The 25,128-nt window shown below is 48.7% G+C and overlaps 1 protein-coding gene across 8 annotated transcripts in view; it reads right to left on the bottom strand.

Moving 5' to 3' along the window:
• Positions 1–5,514: 5,514 nt before the first annotated feature.
• EYA3 (EYA transcriptional coactivator and phosphatase 3) overlaps positions 5,515–25,128 on the bottom strand; it is a 143,863-nt gene continuing 124,249 nt past the window's right edge. For all 8 annotated transcript variants that reach the window (XM_074934584.1, XM_074934587.1, XM_074934583.1 and 5 more), the window contains 6 exons: positions 23,756–23,814; positions 20,869–21,029; positions 18,970–19,084; positions 17,944–18,065; positions 16,427–16,527; positions 5,515–8,534 (listed from right to left, as the gene is read on the bottom strand). In XM_074934584.1, the coding sequence (XP_074790685.1) occupies positions 8,454–8,534; positions 16,427–16,527; positions 17,944–18,065; positions 18,970–19,084; positions 20,869–21,029; positions 23,756–23,814 (639 nt within the window). In that variant the 3' untranslated portion in view covers positions 5,515–8,453. The remainder of the gene's footprint in view (positions 8,535–16,426; positions 16,528–17,943; positions 18,066–18,969; positions 19,085–20,868; positions 21,030–23,755; positions 23,815–25,128) is intronic.

Here is a 25,128-nt window from a genome sequence, read left to right as displayed (position 1 = left end):
CCTCCAGCTGCACAGGAAGAGTGTACCCAAGCCTGGCAGGGCCAAGGGGCCCAGCTCTCGCTGACGGGCCCTTCCCATCTCTGTTTCCATGAGCGCCCAGTGTCCTTTAAGAGGGGATTGGGGATGGGCCATGTTCCAGGATTGGCCAGGGTCAGGAAGGCCCTGCAGACACCTCCTCCTGACCTCTCTGAATTTGTTAGAAGTTCTCAGCAGAAAGTGTCGGCACTGGGCAGAGTACCCAGCAGCTTGGTAAAGCCCAACTGCACAAGTCCTTGTGTAATTTTCAGAACAAAATAATGACACCCCCCCCCCCCCCCCAGGCACCAATAAATCTGCTGCAGGGCACCTTCCCGTCGGGGCCACGCTGCTGTGTGACTGGAGCTGCTCTTAGTGTGCTGAAAGCCGAGCTGTCAGCCGCCCTACGTGCTCTTCAAGCACAGTCTGTTAGACGAATGGCCACTAGGCCAGGCCTAGTGCAGGCCAACACAGGACTGAGCTGGGCCAGGCCACCACTGGGCTTCTTCTGTTTGTACAGCACCAATCGTGATAAAAAGGATTGGGCCCGTAATGCTTTGTGCTCCCCAAGCACCCTGGAACACCAGCCAGGATCCAGTAGTGCAGACCCAGGGCTGGCCTGTAAATGCAGACTGGGATCAGGCCCTATGGAAACCTGGCTTCCACGGTGAGGCCATTCACAAAGGAAACGAGTTGCAGTTTCAGGGTGAGGGGACAGTTGTCCTTATCACATCTCACGGGCTGCCGGCTTTGTGTCAGGGCTGTTCTGCACTGAACTTCAGCTTGAAACATCCTTCCCATTGCAGCTTTAACAGGCTGCATAGAGCAGCTCCCAGCAGGATTAGATCCCTTAGAGACTTGGGCTCCTGAACAAGACAGGTGAGCAGGTCCCTGGGGCATGCATCAGCAAGCTGGGAGGGACCCCACATGTGGAGATGGCAGGGTCGCCCAGGGCCATTCCCCCACACAGCCCGCAGGGAAGGAGAACGCAGTCCCAGCAATTTAGGTGATGGGCCAGGAGCATCAGCGTGTGGGGCTCTGCCTGGCCTCAGCCCATGGGGGAGAGTCCACTGCTGGTGAGTCGGGAAGGGGAATGACAGCTCTGGACTCTGGGGAGGATGTAGGAGGTGGCTGAGTGAGGGAGGGAGTGGTAGGGGAGACCAGGACCTGTCCAGATGTAGTTTAAGGTAACTCCAGCAGGAGGCAGCAGGTGATTTCTCAGACAGCAGAGCCACTGGGCCAGCTCTAAGAAAGATACAGCCAACAAACCTCTGTTTAGTACCATCTCCCTTGGGCACCAGCCATTCAGTGGCCAGGGCCTCTGCCCTAATCAAGATGCTCCAGGCCTAGCCAGAGCCAAACTCTTTCTGCCCTCTAGCCCTTTCCTCCCAGCCAGGCCTGTGCTGGGGCCAGGGTGGCTCTAGTTCCTGACCACCCCAGGAGCAGAGAGGATACGTTCTAGGATCTGACTGGGGCCCTGGCTCCTACACCCCTCATGCTCTGCCTAATGTCTCCCCTGTGGTCCCTGCATGTTCATCAAGGCCTTCCCCATCCCTGGGATGGAACCTGGGGCAAGGCCCAGAGCTCATGAACAGCAGCAGAGATGGGACCCTCCCGCTGCTGGAGGGTTTTCCAGCCAGCTGCGAAAGGTCAGCACCAGCTGAAACAATGTGGTGGGAGGGAGCTGGGGGCCAGGACTGTCGACTTATCAGTGCCACCTGCCCCTTATGCCCAAGCACTGCAGGATAACCCTGAGCACCCACCCCTAGTAGCCACCCATCTGGTGACGTGCGGGATGGTTGGAAATCAGATCAAAAGCTTTCCAACAGCCTCAACCCTATCCCCACCCCTGCCAATCTCACACCACCCCAAGAGGCAGGGCATAGAGCTGCGGGTCTACACATGAGATGTGCCTTGTGAGGCAAAGGGAGGGAACCCTTTCCCCCACATGGCCCATACTGGTGAAACATCCCCTCCACCTGGGGGGACTTTCCCCACGCACCCTGCATGGCCCATGGTATTTCCACACCATCCTTCAGGCCCATGTGTGGGATAGGAGTGGAGGCGCTGCCCTGTTATTCACAGGAGAGATGGGGTGCTGCCTTTGGCTGTGGAGTAATTTGTTTCCTCACCTCCTGTGAGAATGGCTGAGAGTTGCTAGAGCCCCAGAAGGTGGGCAAGAGTCAGGCAGACATGCAGAAGGGGTTTTTCCCCTGGCAGGGCTCAAGAGGGCTGCAGCATCTTGTGTCACTGCCAGGTAGCTGCAGCCCAAAGCACATGACTGGGAAAACATCATGAACTGACAGACTAGGCCCCCCCCAGGTGGGGATGTGGCACCCTCTTCAGGGGGGTAATTGCACACTAGACTGGGACAAGTACTGCTCCCAGCTGGCCTGTGCAAAGCAGGGTGGATTGATTTAAGTTATTGATTTTAGTCAACTTCTCCATTTGTACTTCTGCACCTTCCTTTAGAAAATGACTGTCTCATTAAGTGAGATGAACATGTTGATTTACAACCACATAGAGCCTTGACATGAGATTTTGAACACTTTTGCTACCTCGGAGAGTTCACTACAACAATATACATTTATGTAAGCAATATACAGCTTAATATTTTCAGATTCTTAACTGTACATTTTTAGTAGATTAGAAAATGGTGAATGATATATTGCTATTTACTAGATAACTTTTTGCTCATTAGGATGGTAACTGGAATTTAAACAAACAAAACAATAAAATTTATTTTTATTAAACAAAGCTACCTTAAAAGTTATGTTTTGATAAGACGTGTATGTAAAACACGTTTCACATTTATAACAATGATTTATCAGAGAGAGGTGATTAACTGTGGTCAGTGAATTAAACTGATTATTTCAGATGTTCTGATAATTGGTCTAAAACTTTTGCCACCTTTGGAATTTACATGGAAAGCAGGTCACGTTATTTTCAATAAAGAAAGCATGTTATAAACAGGTGCAAGAGAACCAGACAGAGTAAACCAAAAAGGCCATTCTGATATAATCCAAAACCTGCTGAAATTATGCTAGTTAAAAACAGATTATGGAGCCAGAAGTTAATGTACCAAAATTGGTGTGCCTTGCATCTTTTTGGTGCATTGTTTACATTCAGCACTTGTTCCTTTTTTATCCAGAGGTTCAGGAATCTCTCGAAAATATTCCAATAGGGTCTTTTTTACGACCTGCAGCTATGGTGGATATTTCCCTGCCGTTTCCAGGTGTTGAAATCAGCACTAAGGCTGCACTCTGAAGAATGTTGTCCCTTCTTCCCAGTGCCGTTTTGATACTGGTGTTGCTCCTTTCCGGTTGCACAATCTGCTCCTTCTCCCCCTTACATAACTTCCCTGCCCCCCCCCCCCCCCGAATAAGAAAAACTAACAGCAATCCAAGACTTCTGCTTGTGTAACCCACAGGCCTGTTGCACTGCAGTATTGTACTTGTTTAGAGACAGAGAGGGAGGCAGTTCAAAAGTTAGTGGATGTCTGTGCACACATGCAAGTGGACAGAGCAAGGCCATTTACTGGAACTGCCCAGCCCCATCCAGAAGCAAGGGCTGGGAGTTACTGGGCAGATCACTTTTTTCATGAGCTTGAGAATAAGTTTCCATGGCAGGTGGAGTCATAAATATTCATAATTTGAGAACTGAGGCCATCAGGGCTCATGTAGGGACAAGCTATAAAATAGGAGTATGAGACCCCCCCACCCCGAGGTGGGCTCAATGGATGATCTTGACGAGATATATGATGGTGTCTCCTAGCGTCAGAGGCCGGGTCCCAGTGCCTGTGATGACAGTCTTTTGCACCCAATAGCACATCCCCAGGTCCCCCACAGGATGAAACCATTAGCGCAGCTCCTGACCTATCGTGCCATCTTTATAAAGCTTAGCCTCAGAAGTTAGAAAGAATCAGAGGGAAACATCTTTCTGTAGAAAAACAGCCTTTAACCCAAAGGTTTTGCTAGAGGCTCATGGATTCAGCAGTTATTTTTTATTTAAATGTTTAAGAGATAATAATAAGTTTTGGCCATAATAGATTTTGTATTAAATTCAGATTTAGTTTTAAACAGGTTTATTTTTAAAAATAAAAACTTATAATTTAAACAACACAATCAAAAAAATTCCATGCAAGTCACAGAACTGATCAATGTTTCTCCCCACGGTGCAGCATGAGCTTGTGGTTCTCCGTCCAGCCCACGCAGCAAGCACAAACTACCCCATGTTGGCAGCCACAGCACAGAGGCAAAAGTCTGGCATGAAGAGCATGCTCCTCATTCGCCCTGAGAGATGGCCCTTCCAGGAGAGGGTTCAGAATTTTCCCCTGCCCATAATCAGCTCCAGGGCTGTCACACTGGATTTTAAAGCCAGTGGAGTGGCTTTCGTGCCATTTACACTAAACGTAAGAATGGCCAGGCTGGGTCAGACCAAAGGTCCATCTACCCAGTATCCTGTTTTCCGACAGTGGCCAATGCCAGGTGCCCCAGCGGGAATGAACAGAACAGATAATGATCAAGTGATCCATTCCCAGCTTCTGGCAAATAGAGGCTAGGGACACCATCCGTGCCAGGGCACAATTGCTGCTGGGCGGAGATGTGACAGTCAGGTTTTCAGAGAACAGACCATAGCAATTATTACAGAAAATAGACTTTATTTTTCCAGTTTATAGGATAGTTCCCATCACACAGAACATGACTGGTCACGGAATCCACAGCCATTAATGCCCTCAGTCACATACATACACTGCAACCAACACCTAGTTCTGTGTAAGGCATCTGGCGGGTCCAGGGGGAACCACCTGCTTGCTAATATACTCGAGTACAAAGGGGTAATGCAGCCCTGCCGGGCACTGGGAACCAGTAAGCGTCAACAGGCTGGTTTTTAAAGTAACAGGGCTACAGCAAAGCTGAGAACATAGACTTTACCGACTCCACCAGGAGGGCATAGGAATGCTCAGAGGGAGCATTTTAGGGCTGTGCAGCTTTTCCAGCTTTAGAATTTGACAAGTTGCTGGTTAAATTACAATCAAATTGAAAATAATCAAAAAGCAACAAAGCAGCAGGCAGCAGAAATGGTTTTCAAACAATCCTCTTCTGAAGAGAATCCCACGCCTGCCAGCTCATTAGAGAAGGGACAAGTCTCACAAATGCAGCCAGCCGAGGAAAGAATAAAACAGCCAGGTTAACCTTTATTAATGTAACACAGAAATGTACCATCAACCTCCTGGTAGAAAAGTATTTTACATACGTTGGAGGGGACATCGTATAAATATCGCTAGGAAAGGTCAATGGCTGCAATAGTTTCACACTCAGCCTAAGTTTTGCTGAGGTCTTAAAGGTTCCTTAAAATAATCTGAAGTAAACAAACACAAAGCAAATCCTGCCAGCTATGTGACTGCTCAGCACCTTGGCTTCTACACTCACTGCAAGCACCGGAGGGTCCCCCCAAGGCAGGGTTCCCCTGCAGTTCTATGTTGTACAGTCACTGGGGGGGGGGGGGGGGGGTTCCCGAGGTTAAGGCACAGATTTCAAATCCCAAATTAAGCTCACTGAAGCATGAGAGACGTGTTCCAAACAGGCTCAGTTTCACAGGACAAAGTGCCTCAAGCATGTTTACAAAAGAGCTTCTGGCTAGCGACCCTCACCAGCGAGGGATGCTTATGGAAACCAGAACGATTCTCCTTTGATCATCCAAAATAGACTTCTCATCTTCAGACGCACGCAGCATCTGTGTCTTTGGAAACTATGCATTTTCACGTGGTTAATTTCCTGCTGGCTGTTCCCCACTCTCAGTGGTTAATGTAGTAGCTAACCCTTCTATGGGCTTTATTTTACAAATAGGTGCTTTAAGGAGCTGAGAACAAGGCAACTCCAGTACCTCCTGTCACACATAGGACATCCCTCGCCGCACTCCTCTAGCGTCCCCAAACACACGGGCACCTCCATATACAGTGCATGCCTTCCCTGCCCCAAGTCCTCCCCCAGCACACAACATGTAAGGGAGAGCAGAGACAATGGGGTCTCCTCCCAATGCCAGTGTGTAAACCTCACTGGGGTAATGGCAGCAACATGAGCGAGACACACTGCTGTGTCTGAACACTACATGACCAGGCAGCCTCCCTCCGGCCACCAATGCAGGGAACAGAGCAGTAGTTACAAATACAGATGTAGTTCCAAACATTAGGACAATTCCCATATAATGAGCCATTAAGTAACTACTCACTGTTGAAACTGGTATCACAGATTCTCTACCAGGGAAGTTGTTTCCCAGACTGAATGGTTTCTATGTACACTGCACTAAACACATGGAAGAAGTTTCCTGGGGAGTCAGCTACAAATGCACCCAGCTCTGGAGTATATCAGTTTAAGGTCAGAGTGCAAAACTAGTGCCTAGTGAGTGGATAGAACAAGAAAGGCAGGCTCCTAGTGCCAGGGCTCCCTTTGGCCGTTGGGAGGAGACGACATTCCTTATTTGTTGTTTTATCAAGGAGGTCAAAGATATAAATACACCTGAAATCCAGAGACCCCTATGCTTCCCCAGTTCTCACCACTCTGGCTCTGCCTAGATTAGCAAACCCATCCAGCTGTCCCAAGGTTCAGAGCTTACAGTGCTTAGAACAGTGGCAGCAGCCAGCAGGCTCCAGCACTGCCAACACCCATGCAGCTGAGCTGGTGCTAGCCATAATGCCAAATTCTCAGGCTGTCTCTGGCACAGACAGGGCTCACTGCCAGTGGATTTCCTTAGAAATGCATGAGCTTGCTGCGATGGGGGAGTAGGTCAGGCACTTTGGTAGCTGTGGCCAAAACATGCAACTGCTCAATGTCCCTCTCAGTGTGTAGCTCTTTGGAGTGAAGTGCTGAGCTTCCCAGACCATCCCCTCTACAGGTTCCAGATCACAGATCAAGGGCTGTCTCGGGAGCTCAGGATGTCTAAAGATGGGATCCTTCGGGTACATCAAACCTTTCGTAACCCAGCTGAGCACGAACAGCAGAGAGGACGTGCTGCTGCTGGACATGAGAGGCTCCTACACTGTACACAGAAACCTCCGAGTCGCACATGTTCAGGTGCTACCATGGCACATGCTTAGGAAAGAGGCAGAAGCGTTTCACATGGCATGGGGAGAGCTATGCACAACAAAGGCCTGCAGCTAACACTGGAACTGCCCTCTGGCAATCTCCAAGGTCTAACACACGGCCAGTACTGAGCAGGGTGGTGCTAAGATACAGGTCTTCTCACTGGGAGCTGCTGTCACTTACGCCCTAGCAGGAAGGCCAATGTAGTTACAATCCATGTCTGGGTGCAGTGGGGGAGGGGGTCGGGTGTCTCCACTCATTGCTAGTGGCTCTGGGTCTCAGTTGTCCTAGAAAACAGAATTCCACTAACAAAGGGATTTTTGTCAGGTGTAACGGGGTCTGTAGTGTAGTGGGAAGAGGAATCCAAGCAACTGAACCTGATTCTGCCAACAGGAACTTACTGGACCCAGACGGAACTGGGAGAAACAGCCCAGAAAGCTCACTGACATTTCCTTTCCTAATATAATTTATGAGGATAATTGTGCCTCAAATCACTGGTGGCCAAGTGAAGAACCTCCCATCACATCAGCAGTGCTGAATGAAATACAGCACACGTTCCTATAGTGCCCATCACTCTGTAGTCCAGATCACTGGCCATTGGCGAGGCTAGAATTTGGTAATTCTTAGCTGGGAGACAGGGCCCAGGGGAAGGGGTCTGTGGTGACTGAATAGAGATGCAAGGGTTCACTAGAAAAGCAGACCTTTTCCTATAGGGGGAACTACAAGTCCTGGATACATGCCCTTCTTCCTCGTTACTATGCAGTGAAGCTGTCTTGGAACAAAATCTAAAGAAATGGCACTAAATTAACTCCTCTGAACAGATGGGGCGGGGCTCATTTTCACAGTGACAGAGGTATTTTTGACATTTTCATTAATATTTCAAAATTAACAGACTTTTTGGCCTTGCAAGATGGGGAAAATTCAACCCTGCCCCAGACGCTGGACTCTTTTCTATAAAAATAATGTCTATACATTCACTGTGGGTTCTATAACTAAGTTGGTTAGAATGGGAGAGGGATCTTACAAAATATGTTGCTATTATATTACCACAAGGATAAGCACAGTGAATCTCTGGCGATTACCAGCTAGAGCTCCTTAGCCCCAGTCATTCCCTTCTTTAGAAAACAGAGAACAATTAAAGACTGCAGCCATACTGTGTCTGCTGCTTTGGGTAAACCCCTTTGTACCTGGCAGTACCCGTGCTCCTGAGGAAGTGACCGGATGTCACCTCCTACTGTACAGTTTGCATTAGCTACATTTCTTCATCAAGGTGAAAAGAAAGCTCCCAGACAGACAAGATTTCTGCCCCTCCTGGAGAGGGGCTTGAAAGGAGCTACATTTGCTCCTCTCAGCTTCTTACAGGAAGTCTAACCCGAGGGCCTGGTGAAGGGACACAAGGTCTGCATGGTTCGTGATCCTCCAGAAGGGCATGTTGTGCTGCAACAGAGAGTTACAAAAACACGGTTACAGAACAGCTATCCATCTCCACATAGTCACATCAAAGTGCATAGGTCGAGTTTGACAATGCAGTCCCAAAGCTGACAGGCCCTAGCATACACTGGGCCACCAGGATTCCGCTGGCCTGTTCACGCCTGTGCTACCCACACCTTTATGTTCAGGATGAACAAGGCTGCAGTCAGCTGAGTTACAGAAGGTGCTGACCTCAGTCTTTGGGCAAGCTGCTGCTCTCAGAGGACAGTTTGCTGCCTAGTTTACAGGAGGAGCATGCTTAGATGAGAAAGCAGCTGCATGGCACATGCATGAGAGTCAAGTCTGCATAAAGACTGTACAGACAGTGACTTAGTGCACTTGGCAGTTAGCAGGATTGGATTGAACAACCCTGAACAGCTTGCTTAACCAAACTGTCAATACCCACTGTTAGTCTAATTTATAAAACTGAGAGGGGATAACCAGGAGCAATCTAGTGATCTAACGACTGTTAGGAATGGAGTCCTCACTCATTTCAGAGACCTTGCACCTCACCAATCAATGTAATACAGTAACATTCTCTGCGATTATCTAATGAGGATGGTATTGTACTAACAGGCTACGAATGCAAGTTAAATGCAACCAAAAAAGGAAGCACCCAAGGGAGACATTAAGGCTGAGAAATCAAGCCCTCAAGAGTCAAGTAATTCTCCAAATTAAAGGATCTCCCACCATGTTAACTCTGTCAGGCTCCACATCATCCTATATGTACAGTCGCTGTTAAACAGCATACCTTGGGGGAGGGGAAAGTAGGGTTACTGTCCCCCCAGCAACTGTGGTTCTTTGAGATGATGTGGTCAGTGTGGATCCCACTGTAGGTTTGCATGCACCGCTGGTGGCAGATTGGGGTCTTTTGAGAAGCATCCATCGAGGCTGCGCATGTGCCCCATGCCTCCTCATGCTCCCATACGAGGACATAAAGGGAAGGACAGCCATGACCCTCCTTCAGTTCCCTCGTAATTCTCCCTGGATAGCGGGATGAGGAGTCTTGGCTGTATCAGTCAAACAGGAACTGAATTGAAGCACTGCTGTCCCGAACCTGTGAAATGTTTCACAGAGGTCAGGGGGTTGTTCCACGTGGCTGCCCTACAACGGTCAGTGCAGTTCTGTAGCAGGCCAGAGATGTTGCCAGTTCCTGCTGGAGCGTGCCTTGACGTTTGGAGGGGCAGGTGCAGCAGCCAACCGACAGCAAGTGGGAACGCACTGTGTGCTCTCCTTCGAGATTTGCAGGAAGGAGATGGCTTGGCCTTTCAACACATCACATGTGGCCACGAAGAGGCAGGGAGGAGGTCTGAGAGGCTTAGCCTTGTTGATGTAACAAAGCAAACTCTTGGAATAGTCAGAGTATGAAGCTTCGGGAAGAGGACTGGTAATGATAGAATCATAGAATATCAGGGTTGGAAGGGACCCCAGAAGGTCATCTAGTCCAACCCCCTGCTCGAAGCAGGACCAATTCCCAGTTAAATCATCCCAGCCAGGGCTTTGTCAAGCCTGACCTTAAAAACCTCTAAGGAAGGAGATTCTACCACCTCCCTAGGTAATGCATTCCAGTGTTTCACCACCCTCTTAGTGAAAAAGTTTTTCCTAATATCCAATCTAAACCTCCCCCATTGCAACTTGAGACCATTACTCCTCGTTCTGTCATCTGCTACCATTGAGAACAGTCTAGAGCCATCCTCTTTGGAACCCCCTTTCAGGTAGTTGAAAGCAGCTATCAAATCCCCCCTCATTCTTCTCTTCTGCAGACTAAACAATCCCAGCTCCCTCAGCCTCTCCTCATAAGTCATGTGCTCTAGACCCCTAATCATTTTTGTTGCCCTTCGCTGGACTCTCTCCAATTTATCCACATCCTTCTTGTAGTGTGGGGCCCAAAACTGGACACAGTACTCCAGATGAGGCCTCACCAGTGTCGAATAGAGGGGAACGATCACATCCCTCGATCTGCTCGCTATGCCCCTACTTATACATCCCAAAATGCCATTGGCCTTCTTGGCAACAAGGGCACACTGTTGACTCATATCCAGCTTCTCGTCCACTGTCACCCCTAGGTCCTTTTCTGCAGAACTGCTGCCTAGCCATTCGGTCCCTAGTCTGTAGCGGTGCATTGGATTCTTCCATCCTAAGTGCAGGACCCTGCACTTATCCTTATTGAACCTCATCAGATTTCTTTTGGCCCAATCCTCCAATTTGTCTAGGTCCTTCTGTATCCTATCCCTCCCCTCCAGCGTATCTACCACTCCTCCCAGTTTAGTATCATCTGCAAATTTGCTGAGAGTGCAATCCACACCATCCTCCAGATCATTTATGAAGATATTGAACAAAACCGGCCCCAGGACCGACCCCTGGGGCACTCCACTTGACACCGGCTGCCAACTAGACATGGAGCCATTTATCACTACCCGTTGAGCCCGACAATCTAGCCAGCTTTCTACCCACCTTATAGTGCATTCATCTAGCCCATACTTCCTTAACTTGCTGACAAGAATACTGTGGGAGACCGTGTCAAAAGCTTTGCTAAAGTCAAGAAACAATACATCCACTGCTTTCCCTTCATCCACAGAACCAGTAATCTCATCATAAAAGGCGATTAGATTAGTCAGGCATGACCTTCCCTTGGTGAATCCATACTGACTGTTCCTGATCACTTTCCTCTCATGTAAGTGCTTCAGGATTGATTCTTTGAGGACCTGCTCCATGATTTTTCCAGGGACTGAGGTGAGGCTGACTGGCCTGTAGTTCCCAGGATCCTCCTTCTTCCCTTTTTTAAAGATTGGCACTACATTAGCCTTTTTCCAGTCATCCGGGACTTCCCCCGTTCGCCACGAGTTTTCAAAGATAATGGCCAAGGGCTCTGCAATCACAGCCGCCAATTCCTTCAGCACTCTCGGATGTAACTCGTCCGGCCCCATGGACTTGTGCACGTCCAGCTTTTCTAAATAGTCCCTAACCACCTCTATCTCCACAGAGGGCTGGCCATCTCTTCCCCATTCTGTGATGCCCAGCGCAGCAGTCTGGGAGCTGACCTTGTTAGTGAAAACAGAGGCAAAAAAAGCATTGAGTACATTAGCTTTTTCCACATCCTCTGTCACTAGGTTGCCTCCCTCATTCAGTAAGGGGCCCACACTTTCCTTGGCTTTCTTCTTGTTGCCAACATACCTGAAGAAACCCTTCTTGTTACTCTTGACATCTCTTGCTAGCTGCAGCTCCAGGTGCGATTTGGCCCTCCTGATATCTTTCCTACATGCCCGAGCAATATTTTTATACTCTTCCCTGGTCATATGTCCAACCTTCCACTTCTTGTAAGCTTCTTTTTTATGTTTAAGATCCGCTAGGATTTCACCATTAAGCCAAGCTGGTCGCCTGCCATGTTTACTATTCTTTCGACTCATCGGGATGGTTTGTCCCTGTAACCTCAACAGGGATTCCTTGAAATACAGCCAGCTCTCCTGGACTCCCTTCCCCTTCATGATAGTCCCCCAGGGGATCCTACCCATCCGTTCCCTGAGGGAGTCGAAGTCTGCTTTCCTGAAGTCCAGGGTCCGTATCCTGCTGCTTACCTTTCTTCCCTGCGTCAGGATCCTGAACTCAACCAACTCATGGTCACTGCCTCCCAGATTCCCATCCACTTTTGCTTCCCCCACTAATTCTACCCGGTTTGTGAGCAGCAGGTCAAGAAAAGCGCCCCCCCTAGTTGGCTCCCCTAGCACTTGCGCCAGAAAATTGTCCCCTACGCTTTCCAAAAACTTCCTGGATTGTCTATGCACCGCTGTATTGCTCTCCCAGCAGATATCAGGAAAATTAAAGTCACCCATGAGAATCAGGGCATGCGATCTAGTAGCTTCCGTGAGTTGCCGGAAGAAAGCCTCATCCACCTCATCCCCCTGGTCCGGTGGTCTATAGCAGACTCCCACCACTACATCACTCTTGTTGCACACACTTCTAAACTTAATCCAGAGACACTCAGGTTTTTCCACAGTTTCGTACCGGAGCTCTGAGCAGTCATACTGCTCCCTTACATACAGTGCTACTCCCCCACCTTTTCTGCCCTGCCTGTCCTTCCTGAACAGTTTATAACCATCCATGACTGTACTCCAGTCATGTGAGTTATCCCACCAAGTCTCTGTTATTCCAATCACGTCATAGTTCCTTGACATCACCAGGACCTCCAGTTCTCCCTGCTTGTTTCCAAGGCTTTGTGCATTTGTATATAAGCACTTGAGATAACCTGTTGATCGCCCCTCATTCCCAGTATGAGGCAGGAGCCCTCCCCTCACAGACATTCCTGCCTGTGCTTCCTCCCGGTATCCCGCTTTCCCACTTACCTCAGGGCTTTGGTCTCCTTCCCCCGGTGAACCTAGTTTAAAGCCCTCCTCACTAGGTTAGCCAGCCTGCTGGCAAAGATGCTCTTCCCTCTCTTCGTAAGATGGAGCCCGTCTCTGCCCAGCACTCCTCCTTCATGGAACACCATCCCATGGTCAAAGAATAGAGACTGGTTCAGGTGGAGTTCTGAACTCAGGGTGGTTTTTCACCACTGCTCCCTGTCGAAGGATGTACATGGCAGTCCAGCCATGAGAGCTTGTGCTTCACTGACTCTGTGCTGATGTGATGGCCATGAGAAAGGCAGTCTCAATGGTGAGATGGCACAATGAGCATTCTGCTAATTATTCTCAGGGGGGCTCCATGAAATATAGGAGAACCACATGAACCTTCCATGTGGGAGTAGGGTCTCTTACTGGAGGCAGGTCTGGAGAAGGCCCTTGAGAAATCTTGACTCTGTCTGGTGTGAAAAAACAGAGTGTAACTGCGTTGGAGTGTGGCACACTGATACTACTGCCAGATGGCCTTTAAGGGAGCTAAGGCCTAGTCCTTCCTGCTTCAAGGACCAGTATGTAGTCCAGAATTTTTGGTATCAGGGCCTTAGCTGGGTTTACATCATTTTGAGTTCTCTATATGGAAAATCTTTTCTACTTCGAGGAGCAAATCTTCCCACAGGAGGGTTTCTGACTCTGCAGAAGGGTCTCCTGGACCTGCAGGGAGCAGTCTCTATCAGTCCCGTTGAACCTTCCAACATCCAGGCCATCAGATGCAGCAACTACAGGTCCAGGTGCAATACCAGCCCCTGGTTCTGCAATTGCATGTCCAGGTAGGTGGAAAGGTGTATTAATGGAGATGTCTGCAGGAGACCTGACAGCCAAACTTGCCTCAGCCAGGAAGAGGCTATCATTATGACCACAGCTTGGTCCCATCTGATCTTGGATATGATCCTGGGGATCGACAGAAAGGGAAGTAGTCCTTGAGACCACTGAAGAAGAAAGGTGTCTGTAAGCGAGCGGGACTAAAACCTCCCATGGAGCAGAAGTCCTTGCATGTGGCATTGTTCACCATGCAAACAGGCCTATGGTGGGAATAGCCCACCAGCAAAACACTGGATCTAGGGATGGATTTCCACAGTGACCACTTGTGGTTGGTTGCCACGTTCCTGCTCAGGAAGGTGCTAGGTTGTGGCTGACCCCTGTTCAGTTCAGAGCTACTGGAGTCACTGTGTGTCAGTGGCACCAGTTCCAGAACACAGTCGCCTCCAGGCAGGAAGGAGATGATTGAGTACCTCCCTGCTTGTTTATGCAGTGCATCACCAGAGTGTTGTCCATAAGGATCTGCACTGTGGCATTCCAGAGGGCAGATAAGAATGCTATGGAAGCCAGCCTGATGGCTCTTAGTTCCAAGACATTCACATGGAGTTTTAGATCATCCTGAAGCCAGAAAGCTTGCATCTGCAGGTGGTTCAGGTGGACACTCCAGCCTGTGACCATCATCATCATCAGGGAGGGGATTAAAAAAGGTACCCATTTTCTTATGTACAGTGGGTCTAGCCACCATTCGAGGTACCACAGGACATGGGGTAGGTCTGAGACTTATTTGGTCATAAGGTGCCTAGATGGGGAATGGACTGTCCTCAGCCAGTGTTGCAGGAGGCTCAGGTGAAGTCTGGTAAGTGGTGCCACATATGTGAGCACAGACTTAAGGCCAAGGGTCTCACACATGTACACACTGTGGTTGTTGGCCTTGTCTGTGGGTCACACACTACAACTGCAGGGACTGGAACTTGTCCTCAGTTTAGCAAAAGCTTTCCTCAAAGGAGTTGAGCAGAGCTCCTTTGAACTCTAACATCTGTGCTGGTACAAGAGACAACATCTCATGGTTTACCAGGAGTCCCAAGTGGGAGAACGGAGCGAGGATATGAGCTGCTTTGGTCTCCCCTTCGGATCTGCCTCTGACCTGCCAGTTGTCTAGATACGGGGAGACATAGATTCCTTGTTTCCTTAGATGCTCGGCCACCATGGACAGACACTTGGTGAACACTCTTCGCTCCGCAGAGTGTCCAGAGAACAGAACCCTGTACTGATGACAGTCGGGCCCCACTGCAAATGCTTAATACTTCCTGTGGGCCAAGTGGATGGCGATTTGGAAGTATGTATCCTGAAAATCAAGAGCCACAAACCAGTGGAGCTTGGAGCTAATGGAGGCAAATATTACCATCCTGAATCTGAGATGGCATATGTATTTGCTGAGTCTCTTCAGGTCTAGGATAGGTGAAGACCTCTTTTCTTCTTTGGGACAGGGAAATATCAGGTTTAGAAGCCTCTTCCCCTGCACTCCTGAGGTACCTCTTCTATGGCTCCTAGGCAAAGCAACAGGGTCCACTTCTGTTCGTTATAGGCTCTTGTTAAAAGGGTCCCTGAAAAGGGATGGGGTGGGGGTGGGTGGGTATCAGGTAGGGAATGGAACTGGACAGAGTCTGCTTTTCTGAAGTCCAGGGTCTGTATTCTGCTGCTCTCCTTTCTTCCTTGTCTCAGGATCCTGAATTCGATCATCTCATGGTCACTGCCTCCCACGTTCCCATCCACTTTTGCTTCCCCTACTAATTCTTCCTGCTTTGTGAGCAGCAGGTCAAGAAGAGCTCTGCCCCTAGTTGGTTCCTCCAGCACATATCCATCCATGACAGTACTCCAGTCATGTGAGTTATCCCACCAAGCCTCTGTTATTCCAATCACATCATAATTCCTTGACTGTGCCAGGACTTCCAGTTCTCCCTGCTTGTTTCCCAGCCTTCTTGCATTTGTAGAAGGCATAGAAGGCAGCATGTTTGGAGTCCGCCATTCTAAGTTCCTGTACAGGTGGGCTGTCTCTATGGGCAAGTTGTACAGGGGATCTGCAAGCAGCTGTTGGTTTGACAAGTGCTAAGAACAGAGTAGGCCAATAAAAATAAAGAATGAAGGTGGTTCTGAAGAATCTCAGAAGATCTGAAGGAGTTTTTTGATAAGTTTAGCTGGAGTGAAAGACTAGATGGTCAGACACCATCTAGGCTCAGTCTCGCTGCCATGGCTGGTAAGAGGGAACTGAGGGAGGTTTGTGGCTGCCTGTCCTTTCTGCCCTGGCAGGGGCCACAAGGAGACACAGGGCACATGCTCGGTCCTGCCAGGTACTGCAATTCAAAATAATCCAATCTCATGCGTGTGAGACACATGCATACCTACAGTGGATCCTCACTGACCCACACAAGGGAGAACACTAGAGGAGCACAATGTGACAGAGTTTATGCTGGCAACGGCACCAGGAGACGAAGAGGCCAAGATGAACAGCTACACAGAGGCAAGAGGGGAAGAGCTGGGATGGAGTGCGTGTCACAGGAGGATCGGGGAGGAGCTCCACACCACTGGGGAGCAGCCAGGGAAGAAGAGCCAAGCCCCAGGAGCAGAGTCTGTGGAAAAGAAGAGCAGTGCAAGCTCAGCCCCCCAGTTCGCATCAGCCCCACAACCTGAGCTGCAGTCCCAGACACTCACCTGTTTAGCTGCTATCTCTTCATCGCGCCCATCTCCGATCACCACATAAGTTACTTTCTTTCCAAATCGTGACACAATCCTCTCAAAACAGCTCTCTTTACCTGCCAAAACACACCCCAATGGTGAATGCTTGTGGGAGCAGCACTACTCACCCCAGCACAGGCCCACCCTGCCAGGCCAAGGGCAGACTCTCGTTTGGTTCCTTTCACAAGGCTACCATCTCCTCGGCAAGGACAGAACACCTGCTTTGGACTCTACTGGTACAAGCTGTTCCCATTCACACGAGCAGCTGGAGAGAGCCAGGCATCAAGGATTTCTCATTTACACAGTGCTCTTATTTCCATCCCAGGATAGAGAGAGGGTCATTTTCAAAGCACACAATACAAATGCTGGCTCCTTCTCTGATGCGGGAGCCCAAGTCCATGTCTTTTTCAAATCCAGTACTGGGCTGTCTAGAAGGATGAGCTCACAGCCACTGCATACTAGGGGAGTTGGGCACCAGGGAGAGATTTGTCTGTGCCTGCCACTCCCTTCCCAAGGACTGGCTGGAAACGCCGAGCAACTACAGATCTAGCTCCAGTGACTAGATGGGCCAATGTGCCATATCCAGGCCATTTGAGGGGTGCAAGCCAAGGAGTTCCCCAACAGGACTGTTAGCCAATTCAGACATCACACAGCAGCTACACCATTCCCGAGAGGGTGCAGTACAGCCCCGCCCCCCTCCACGCAACTGGCTCTGCTGTCCGGTGCTGAGGAGGGTAAAGTCATGGCCCTGCCCTCACACTCTGTCAGGCATCTAGCTCCCAGAGGCTTGCCAGCAGGGCCTGTGCTCTCCCTGGAATTCTGGCCAGCACCAGGGCCCTCCCTTCTCCTGCACATCCCAACACAGGGCCTGACCAAAACTGGGCCTTGAGAGGGACAGTGAGACTCTGCCAATTGAGCAACGCCTCTGTCAAGTCCCTTTAGCAATGGCTCTGTCTGCTGCAGGAGGCTGGGTCCCTGCACTGTATGCCAGGTGGCTGCAGACTCTCTATTTCCTAAAGAGATTTTACTGAAGAGGCTTAAATCTCAAATATCTACTGATAAGAATGTGTTAAAACAATCTGAATACTTCAGGAGCTGTACTGAAGCCATATTCTGTGCTCTCTGTGAAGTGCCCGAGGACAAGGATGAGGGCAGAAGCCCACAACTGGCAGTCTTGGGCAGTGCTGTTCAAACTTAGCTGTGTTACTGGGGCCTCGTCTACATTAGGGTTTTTTGCACCAGGACAGCTTACCCGAGTGCCAAACTGGCATGGATGTTCTGCACCTGTGTTAAGTGGGGTTTATCCCAGGATAAACTGTGAAGGTACAAGCCATGCATTATGCCAGTGCAGTCCATCCACACTGGTGATGTAGCATCAGTGCTAAAATCCCTGACATAGCTGAGCTCTGGCTCTCCCTCTAGAGGTCCCAGCCAGCACTCCGAAACAGGCACCCCTGGCAACAACAAAGAGCTATTTGGAGGAATAACCGTACCTATTTTTGTAGCACTATAAATATTTTCAATGGGGAACACTTCTCCCAAGCCGTACAAGAGAACTTTGGCGAGAGCTGGCACCAGCTGTGTCGTCGTGATCAGGACATTCACACAATTTTTTCTAAAGGGTAAAAGAAGTAACAATGAAAAACACAGCCATGGCAGAGGGTGCAGGGGCTGGCTCTGGACAGCTGGCTTAGGCAACCATAGCAGGGGCCACATGCTTTGCTGGACACTGCTGTACTTTTCAAAGCAGATCGTGATTTAGCCTCTCTCTTTTTGCCTACTGAAAAAGTCTCCTCCTTGCTCTCCCCCTCATCCTTCTCTTACATTTAGCGCTTTTTGTACATCCCTCCTCTTCTTTAAACTGCATTCAGTGCCTTTAACAGTAGCTGGGCTCTGTCCATCACTATTGCTTTCTGTTCCAAGTCACTGACATGAGCACGCGAGTCAGTTTGAGTCGGAGCTAAGAACACAGCAATGTGCTGTCATGCAGAAGTCTGTCCCTCACTCCCCTGGGGTGGGGGAAGCAGCACCTTTGGCCACTGGGAAAGGAGTTTCAGTTCTGAGCACTTCCTTTGACTGATGCTTATATAGACAGTAACAAACACCTGCCGAAGCCAGGCCCAGGCTACTTTAGCCAAACAGAGGGCTGCTGTATCTCAGGTCTCTGGGGGGAAGAAACGCAAAGTGGGAGGGAACAGAGAGAGCCCAGGGGATCCCCTCCAAAAATTATATCAAATGCTCTAAGGAATAGGCAGCTAGAGAAAGCTGTGCACGGGTACTGCAAGCATTAGCTGCTTCGAGGGGCTGCTGATCACGCAGCCTTTTGCTCTGCTTTTCGGCACAGGTGTGTCGCTGTAACACTGGGCAAGCAGCAGGGTGAGAGGATCACTATGCCCCTCCACAAGTTCTGCTGAGTTACTTCCTGTTCTGACAGAGGAATGGGCGCTGCAGCGGGGCCTGGGCAGCTGGTCATGGACAGTTACTGTTGGAGTGACACGTACTTGGCCCCAATTCCATACCTGGATTGTATGAGAAGTAGGGATTTTAATGCAGTTCCCAGCCAGGAATCCGTTAACACTTCTATATCAGCCCGTAGTCTCTGCAAAGCTTCTCTCTTCTGTGGGCTGAGGAGGCCTACAGGAGGTGCAGACAAACAAAAAGCTCCTTAGAAAACCGTATTTCCCCAAGTAGAGGTATTGTCCAGTGCAGAGAACTGCCCCATTCGGGCCTCAAGGTAGCAGCAGTGCTTTCTGGTCTGACTGGCTGGAAAAGGCATGTTAGAAGGGTTGTTTTCAAACCTGGCTATGAGATTAGGAAAACAACAGCTGGTAAATCAGTTTCCATGCACGCAGGTGACATGGTTGGGAAGTCAGGATTGTAATTGGTGTTTGAATTCTAAGGAGCGTGGGGAGCGGAAACAGGGCAGGGCATTTCATGATACTTTGACATGATTGCGTAAAACTAGCTCTTAGAGTACTGACAGTATAATCTGTTCCGTTTTGTTCCATTCCAAAGTGCACCGAGTGAAGGACAAGGAGCTAGGTAGGAACTCCTGGGTTCTATTCCCAGTCCTGACACAGACTTACTGTGTGGCCTTGGGCAAGTCTATAACCTCTCTGTATCTGAACTTCTCCATCTGTAAGAAAGGAAAAATGCTGACCAAACACCCTTGACACTGGGGTGGAGCACACTGAAGCAGTAAAGCACTATATTTATAGATTCATAGGGCCTGAAGGGACAATTCTGATCATCCCGTCTGACCTCCTCCATAGCACAGGCCAGAGAATTCCACCCAGTAAATCCTGAACCAAGCCCAGAATGTATGTTTGAGAGCTAGAGTACAGATCTTTTAGAAAGAGGCTTCCAATTTTAGTTAAAAGACTTAAATACAAGGGGTAGCAGTGCTGTCACCAGTACATTTGCACATCCCACTACTGCTCCTGGGTTAGTGTGGGCAATGCAGAGTTTTGGGGTTGTTAGGAGAACACTTTTTGTGGGAGGAGGGGAAGAGAAGAAACTGGATAAGGAATTCAAAGAACTTTGCCGACAGATTTTAAAAAAGGCGCATCAGACTGTGGGCCCAGCAGTCTGAAGAGTGCACACAGCGCACATTTCAGGAAAACTCACGGCGGTTAAGGATGAATCCAGTGAACCTAGGGAGACGTAGGCAGCGTGAAAACGTGCAACATTTCACACCCCTCACCAGCTAACATTGTGCCAATTCACCTCAGTCCTGACCTCCAGCAACTCTAGTCCAGCACCACATCAACACAAGCTAAACCTAGCCAATGCAAACAAGGCCTAATGCGCTACACTTCCAGTTGTGGGATTCTCCATCTCACATCACAAACCAGTCTCATTCTGCACTCCGTACTGCTGAACAACCTTTTGAATGTCTCTCTTTTTCACACGGGAAACAAATCAAGGTTTGTGAAGATAAATGTTGTGAAGTGCAGAACGGTTTATTTCAAGCGATTTAAGGTGAGCAATATGCAGCTCTTTGTACAAAAGCAGCAGCAATGGGACATTTTACATTTAATGGAAAGATTATAACCCGCTAAAGGCACTGAAAACTGATCAATGCAACCTACATAGCTAGCAAATCGCATCAGATTGCCTTTCAGTTCTGGCTAATGCATTTTCAACACATGAAAATGATGCAACATGTCACGGGAGAGTGGCCATGCCCCTGAAGCTAGGAAATGGAAACAATGGACGGTCTGGGTTCTCCCAAAGGGTGGATCCCATATGCTGCCTTAGGGGGTGGCGGCTTTGCTAATGCCCAAGCACCAGGATGAGTAAAAATTACTGTATGTGGAACAGCTTCCAGCAAGAACCCCGCTTTGTGCATGGTGCTCAAACTCCACCCTGTGGTCAAGGTTCCAGCACCTGTGCACACACGCGTGGCCTGCACTCACCTCCAACATTGCTTTTGTGCTTGTCATAGATCTCTCGCACTTTGCGGTAGCGGAAAGCCAGTTTTCTCATCCAGTCCACTCCTCCCTGTGCCCCCACTGCGGAGCTGTGATTGGCATTGTTTCCTGAGCCACTGAAGCCATCCGTGGAGAAACTGTAGTTACTAGAGCAGAAAAACAAACCTGTTACACAAGCTGCAGCAGCAGGCTGGCTGACATCCTCCTAACTGGTGGTTTTCTAGTTTCACACTCTGCCCATGGCTGATCAAGCCTCTGGGACCGCCAGTCCTTCCCCCCATTGCAGACAGGTCCTCTCTACATAACGGGCCTGTTCCTCAGTACCAGTGAAGATGGGGACTGTGTGTGCTCACTGGGCAATTTACCTCAATGCTCAACAGGTCTCACAACTGCACCTGAACCGCTGCATTCGAAGTGTGAGATTATTCCTCTTGCACTCCCTCAACTACAGAAACCGCCTTCTTCTCCCTTGGCTAACACCTCCCAGTTATATAGCATTATATATAACGGAGTGGAGGGATAGCTCAGTGGTTTGAGCACCCAGGGTTGTGAGTTCAATCCTTGAGGGGGCCATTTCGGGATCTGGGGCAAAAATTGGGGATTGGTCCTGCTTTGAGCAGGGGGTTGGGCTAGATGATCTCCTGAGGTCCCTTCCAACCCTGATATTCTATGATTCCCCTTTAATCACCAGACCTCAGTAATCAAATGTAATCACTCTCTTTTCATAGGTCTCATCCTTCTCAACCCTCCACTGGGGAGACAGGCAGCACTCCACGCAGTGTCCCCAGCACAGTCTCAACCGGTCAAGAGGGTGCAGTACTATTACCCTCTTTGCTTTACCGGAAATGCCTCTCTACACACACACAATGGCACTTGTGTTTGCACCAAGGCTTTCTAAATAAGTCACTTTCCCTTTTTCACTGCTGAGCTTGAACTGCCACATTTCTTTGAGACATTGGGGTTGTTTTTTTTTTTAAAGTGAAAAGTTCTAATAAAGTTGTTTAAATTCACAGACATGTATCTAGAACCTAAACTACATAAAAGCTATGTCTGAGAATCCCTCCTGGTTTAGGGCATCTCACTAACCTCACTTTGCACTTCAGATCATATCGTATTGCGATGCACAAGCCAGAGACTGCCTATAGTAGCCCATTAGCTACCTCCCTCAGTTGGTGATTCCCCACTAAGACCTTGCTACCTCTCAGCCAATGTGTTCTAGTTTTCTTTGCAGCTGCTTTCTGACTTCCCTGCTTTCATTAGCTTCAATACAAAAAGGTTTCACTGAAATCTAGTTAAGTTACATTTACTGTGTTAGCGGTCTCCCTCAGGCCAGCAGATTTGTCAACTGCAGTCTAGGTTTACTGAGTCCATGCTGCTTACTACACATAATTCTTTCCTCTAGGTATTTAGACAATTTTTTTCATTATGCAGTCCAAGATAGTCTGGTACTGTTTTACACTCAGACTAATGTGTCAGTAGGGTTCCAAGTCTCCCATTAAATAGACTGTAATTTCTATTGTCAGGTGATAGGGTACAATTTCCAAGGTAAGGACATGCCATTATAAATACCGTCAGTGGTATTCTCTAGCCTATTTAATGACACTTCACACCTTGTTTGTTTTTTTGCACCGAGTTGATGCATTCACAGACATGACCACAACCATAGCCTGGTCTCTTTTTCTGAAGGCTTAATTTGGAAGCCAAAGTAGTTCAAATTATTCCTTTCAATGTGCTTTTCCCTGAACTTGTCAATACCGAAGTTCATCTGCCAGCATGTTGCTCAGTCACCTAGTTGTGTTAGGTTGCTCTGAAGTTCCTTGCAGTCTTCTGTGACTGTTTTAACTTAATTATATTGGTGTCACTTATTTAATGGTCCAACTGTAGTTACAGCTCAGACCGACTCCTGTGTGTTACGTGAGCCCAGATCACAAAAAGCCTCTCCTCTTGTGTGCTCTACAGCTAGCTACACCCAGAAGCCTTTGTGTAAGGAGTCAAGAGGCTGCTTTGCTAAACCCTAACCCAGCTGACCAGTTTCCATGTGAGTAGCTGAAATTTTAGCAATTTGTCTTTGGTTTCTCTCAGCACTGTGCACTTGCTCTCATTACCCTAAATTTGGGTAAACTGGGAGAGAGGGGGAAAACACTTTCTGAACCCTCTATGGCTGCTTCATCTCTTTGTGGACAGTTTCTTTGGCGTAAATTCAATCAAGACAATTTGCAAAGACCATCATGTATGGAGGGGCAGCAGACAGCCCAAAACCGGACTGCAGAGTGGCCTGGCGAGAGGAGAGCTGCCTGTATGGGGGGAGATTCAGGCCTAGCAAGTGTGAAGGACACTCCCGCCAGGTAGAAGAAATGAGATGCCAGGCCCCCCGCCCCCATCCCCCAAGGAGAAGCACAGATATCACCCAGACTGCTGCACCCATCTTGTCTCCTCAATACTGTCCTAATATTGCTTTACTGTGAATCAAGGTGTAGAGTTGGCCCAGGGAAAGCAGGAAGCTTAGATTGGGAGATGGCCCCTCTATGATAAAATGTAAGAACCACAAACAAGGGAGTAAGCCTGTGCTGGCCAAAATGATCTAGAAGGCCTTTCTAGCTTGTATCAACCATTCACCCTAGGTCACAGCTGCACGGCATCATGTCAAAGACACTGGCAGGACTTTCAGAGGGCAAGATCTCAGACTTGGAGCCTGCTCCTCAAGTTTACCCAGTTTCAACCACCAGATAGTACAACAGAGTACACAAGTGGTTATGTTGGATTGTTTGGCTAAGTAGCTTCCCCTTCCCTCACAGCTTTTCTTGTAGTAAATCTCTCAAACAGAGAAGCACTAAACCAGTTGCTCACTCCACACACTTCTTGAATATACCACCTTAAGTCTTGTCCATTGTCATCTGATGCAACATCTTCTACATGCACCTGGTCACACTCCTGTTCAAGACAAAAGACCCACAGATTGCTGTAGCTGAGGAATGCACTGATAGAACAGAAATTGGCTGGTTGTATGTGTACAAATCTTAGATTACCCAACAGGATCAGCAAACTGGTTTAGATGAAAGATGAAATCTTCCATCCTGTCTCCCAAAACAAACCTTTTTGAGGTTCAAAGAACTTCAGTTATCTTTGCCTTTCACATTTAAGATTTCATTCCTGAGCACCTCTGCACTTGCAGGTTCTGGCCAAGACTGGAACTTGAAGTACCAGAAATGTCTGGGCAGAGTTTGCTTCCATGACATTTCAGCTCAGGTTTGCGACTCAAAGGTTCAGAACATTTAAACAAATAACTGGAAATTGTCGGAGTTTACCCTGACTGAACTTCTGATGCTCATTTAGAGTGACAAAGTGGGTGAGGTGGAACAAATGTGAGCCCCACGCAGCATATCTACGCTGCTGTTAGAAACCCACGACTGGCCCATGCCAGCTGACTCAGGCTCATGGGGTTCAGGCTGTGGTGCTGTTTAACTGCAGTGTAGACTTCTGGGCTTGGGCTGGAGCACAGGCTCTAGGATCCTGCGAGGTAGGAGGGTCCCAGAGCTTGGGCTGCAGCCTGAGCCTGAAGTCTACACTGCAATTAAACTGCCCCACAGCACCAGCCCGAGCCAGCTGGCACAGGCCAGCTGCAGGTGTCTGGCTGCAGTGTAGACATACCCACAGAGCTCTTCTTCAGGGTCTGGGAGAGGTACTCCAGCATCATAGCTAAATGCAAGGTGGAACAGATTGTTTAGCATAAGTAGTTAGCACATATTGTAAGGAATAATTCAAGGTAAAGTGGCCCGTCACACCTCTGCAGTCACAGGACACAAAGAGGGGGTTAGTGGGTTACAGATTGTTATAAACAGCCATAAATCCAGCATCTTTGTTCAGTCCATGATTTTTAGTGCCTAGCAAAGTTATGAATTTAAGCTCCAGAGGTGTTAACGGGCCACTCTTCCTTGAATGGTCCCTTAGAGTATGTGCTACCTACTTATGCTAAAAAATCTGTTCAACCTTGAATTTAGCTGTGACAGTGGGAGTATCTTTCCCAGACCTGAAGAAGAGCTCTGTGTAAGCTTGAAAGCATGTCTCTCTCACCAACAGAAGTTGGTCCAATAAAAGACATTACCTCTCCCACCTTGTCTCTCTGATGTCCTGGGCTGTATCGACATCTGCAGCTATACTGCATGAAGCTCATCTGTGACTTTCACCTTGGCTACCAAATCCACATTGTATTTTACAGTATCTTTGTGCAATGTTGAAACATCATCT

The sequence above is a fragment of the Natator depressus genome, chromosome 19, assembly GCF_965152275.1.
Source record: "Natator depressus isolate rNatDep1 chromosome 19, rNatDep2.hap1, whole genome shotgun sequence".
Lineage (NCBI taxonomy): Eukaryota > Metazoa > Chordata > Testudines > Cheloniidae > Natator > Natator depressus.
The sequence above is the reverse complement of the archived record's forward strand: the minus strand, read 5'-3'. Positions and strand labels throughout refer to the sequence as shown.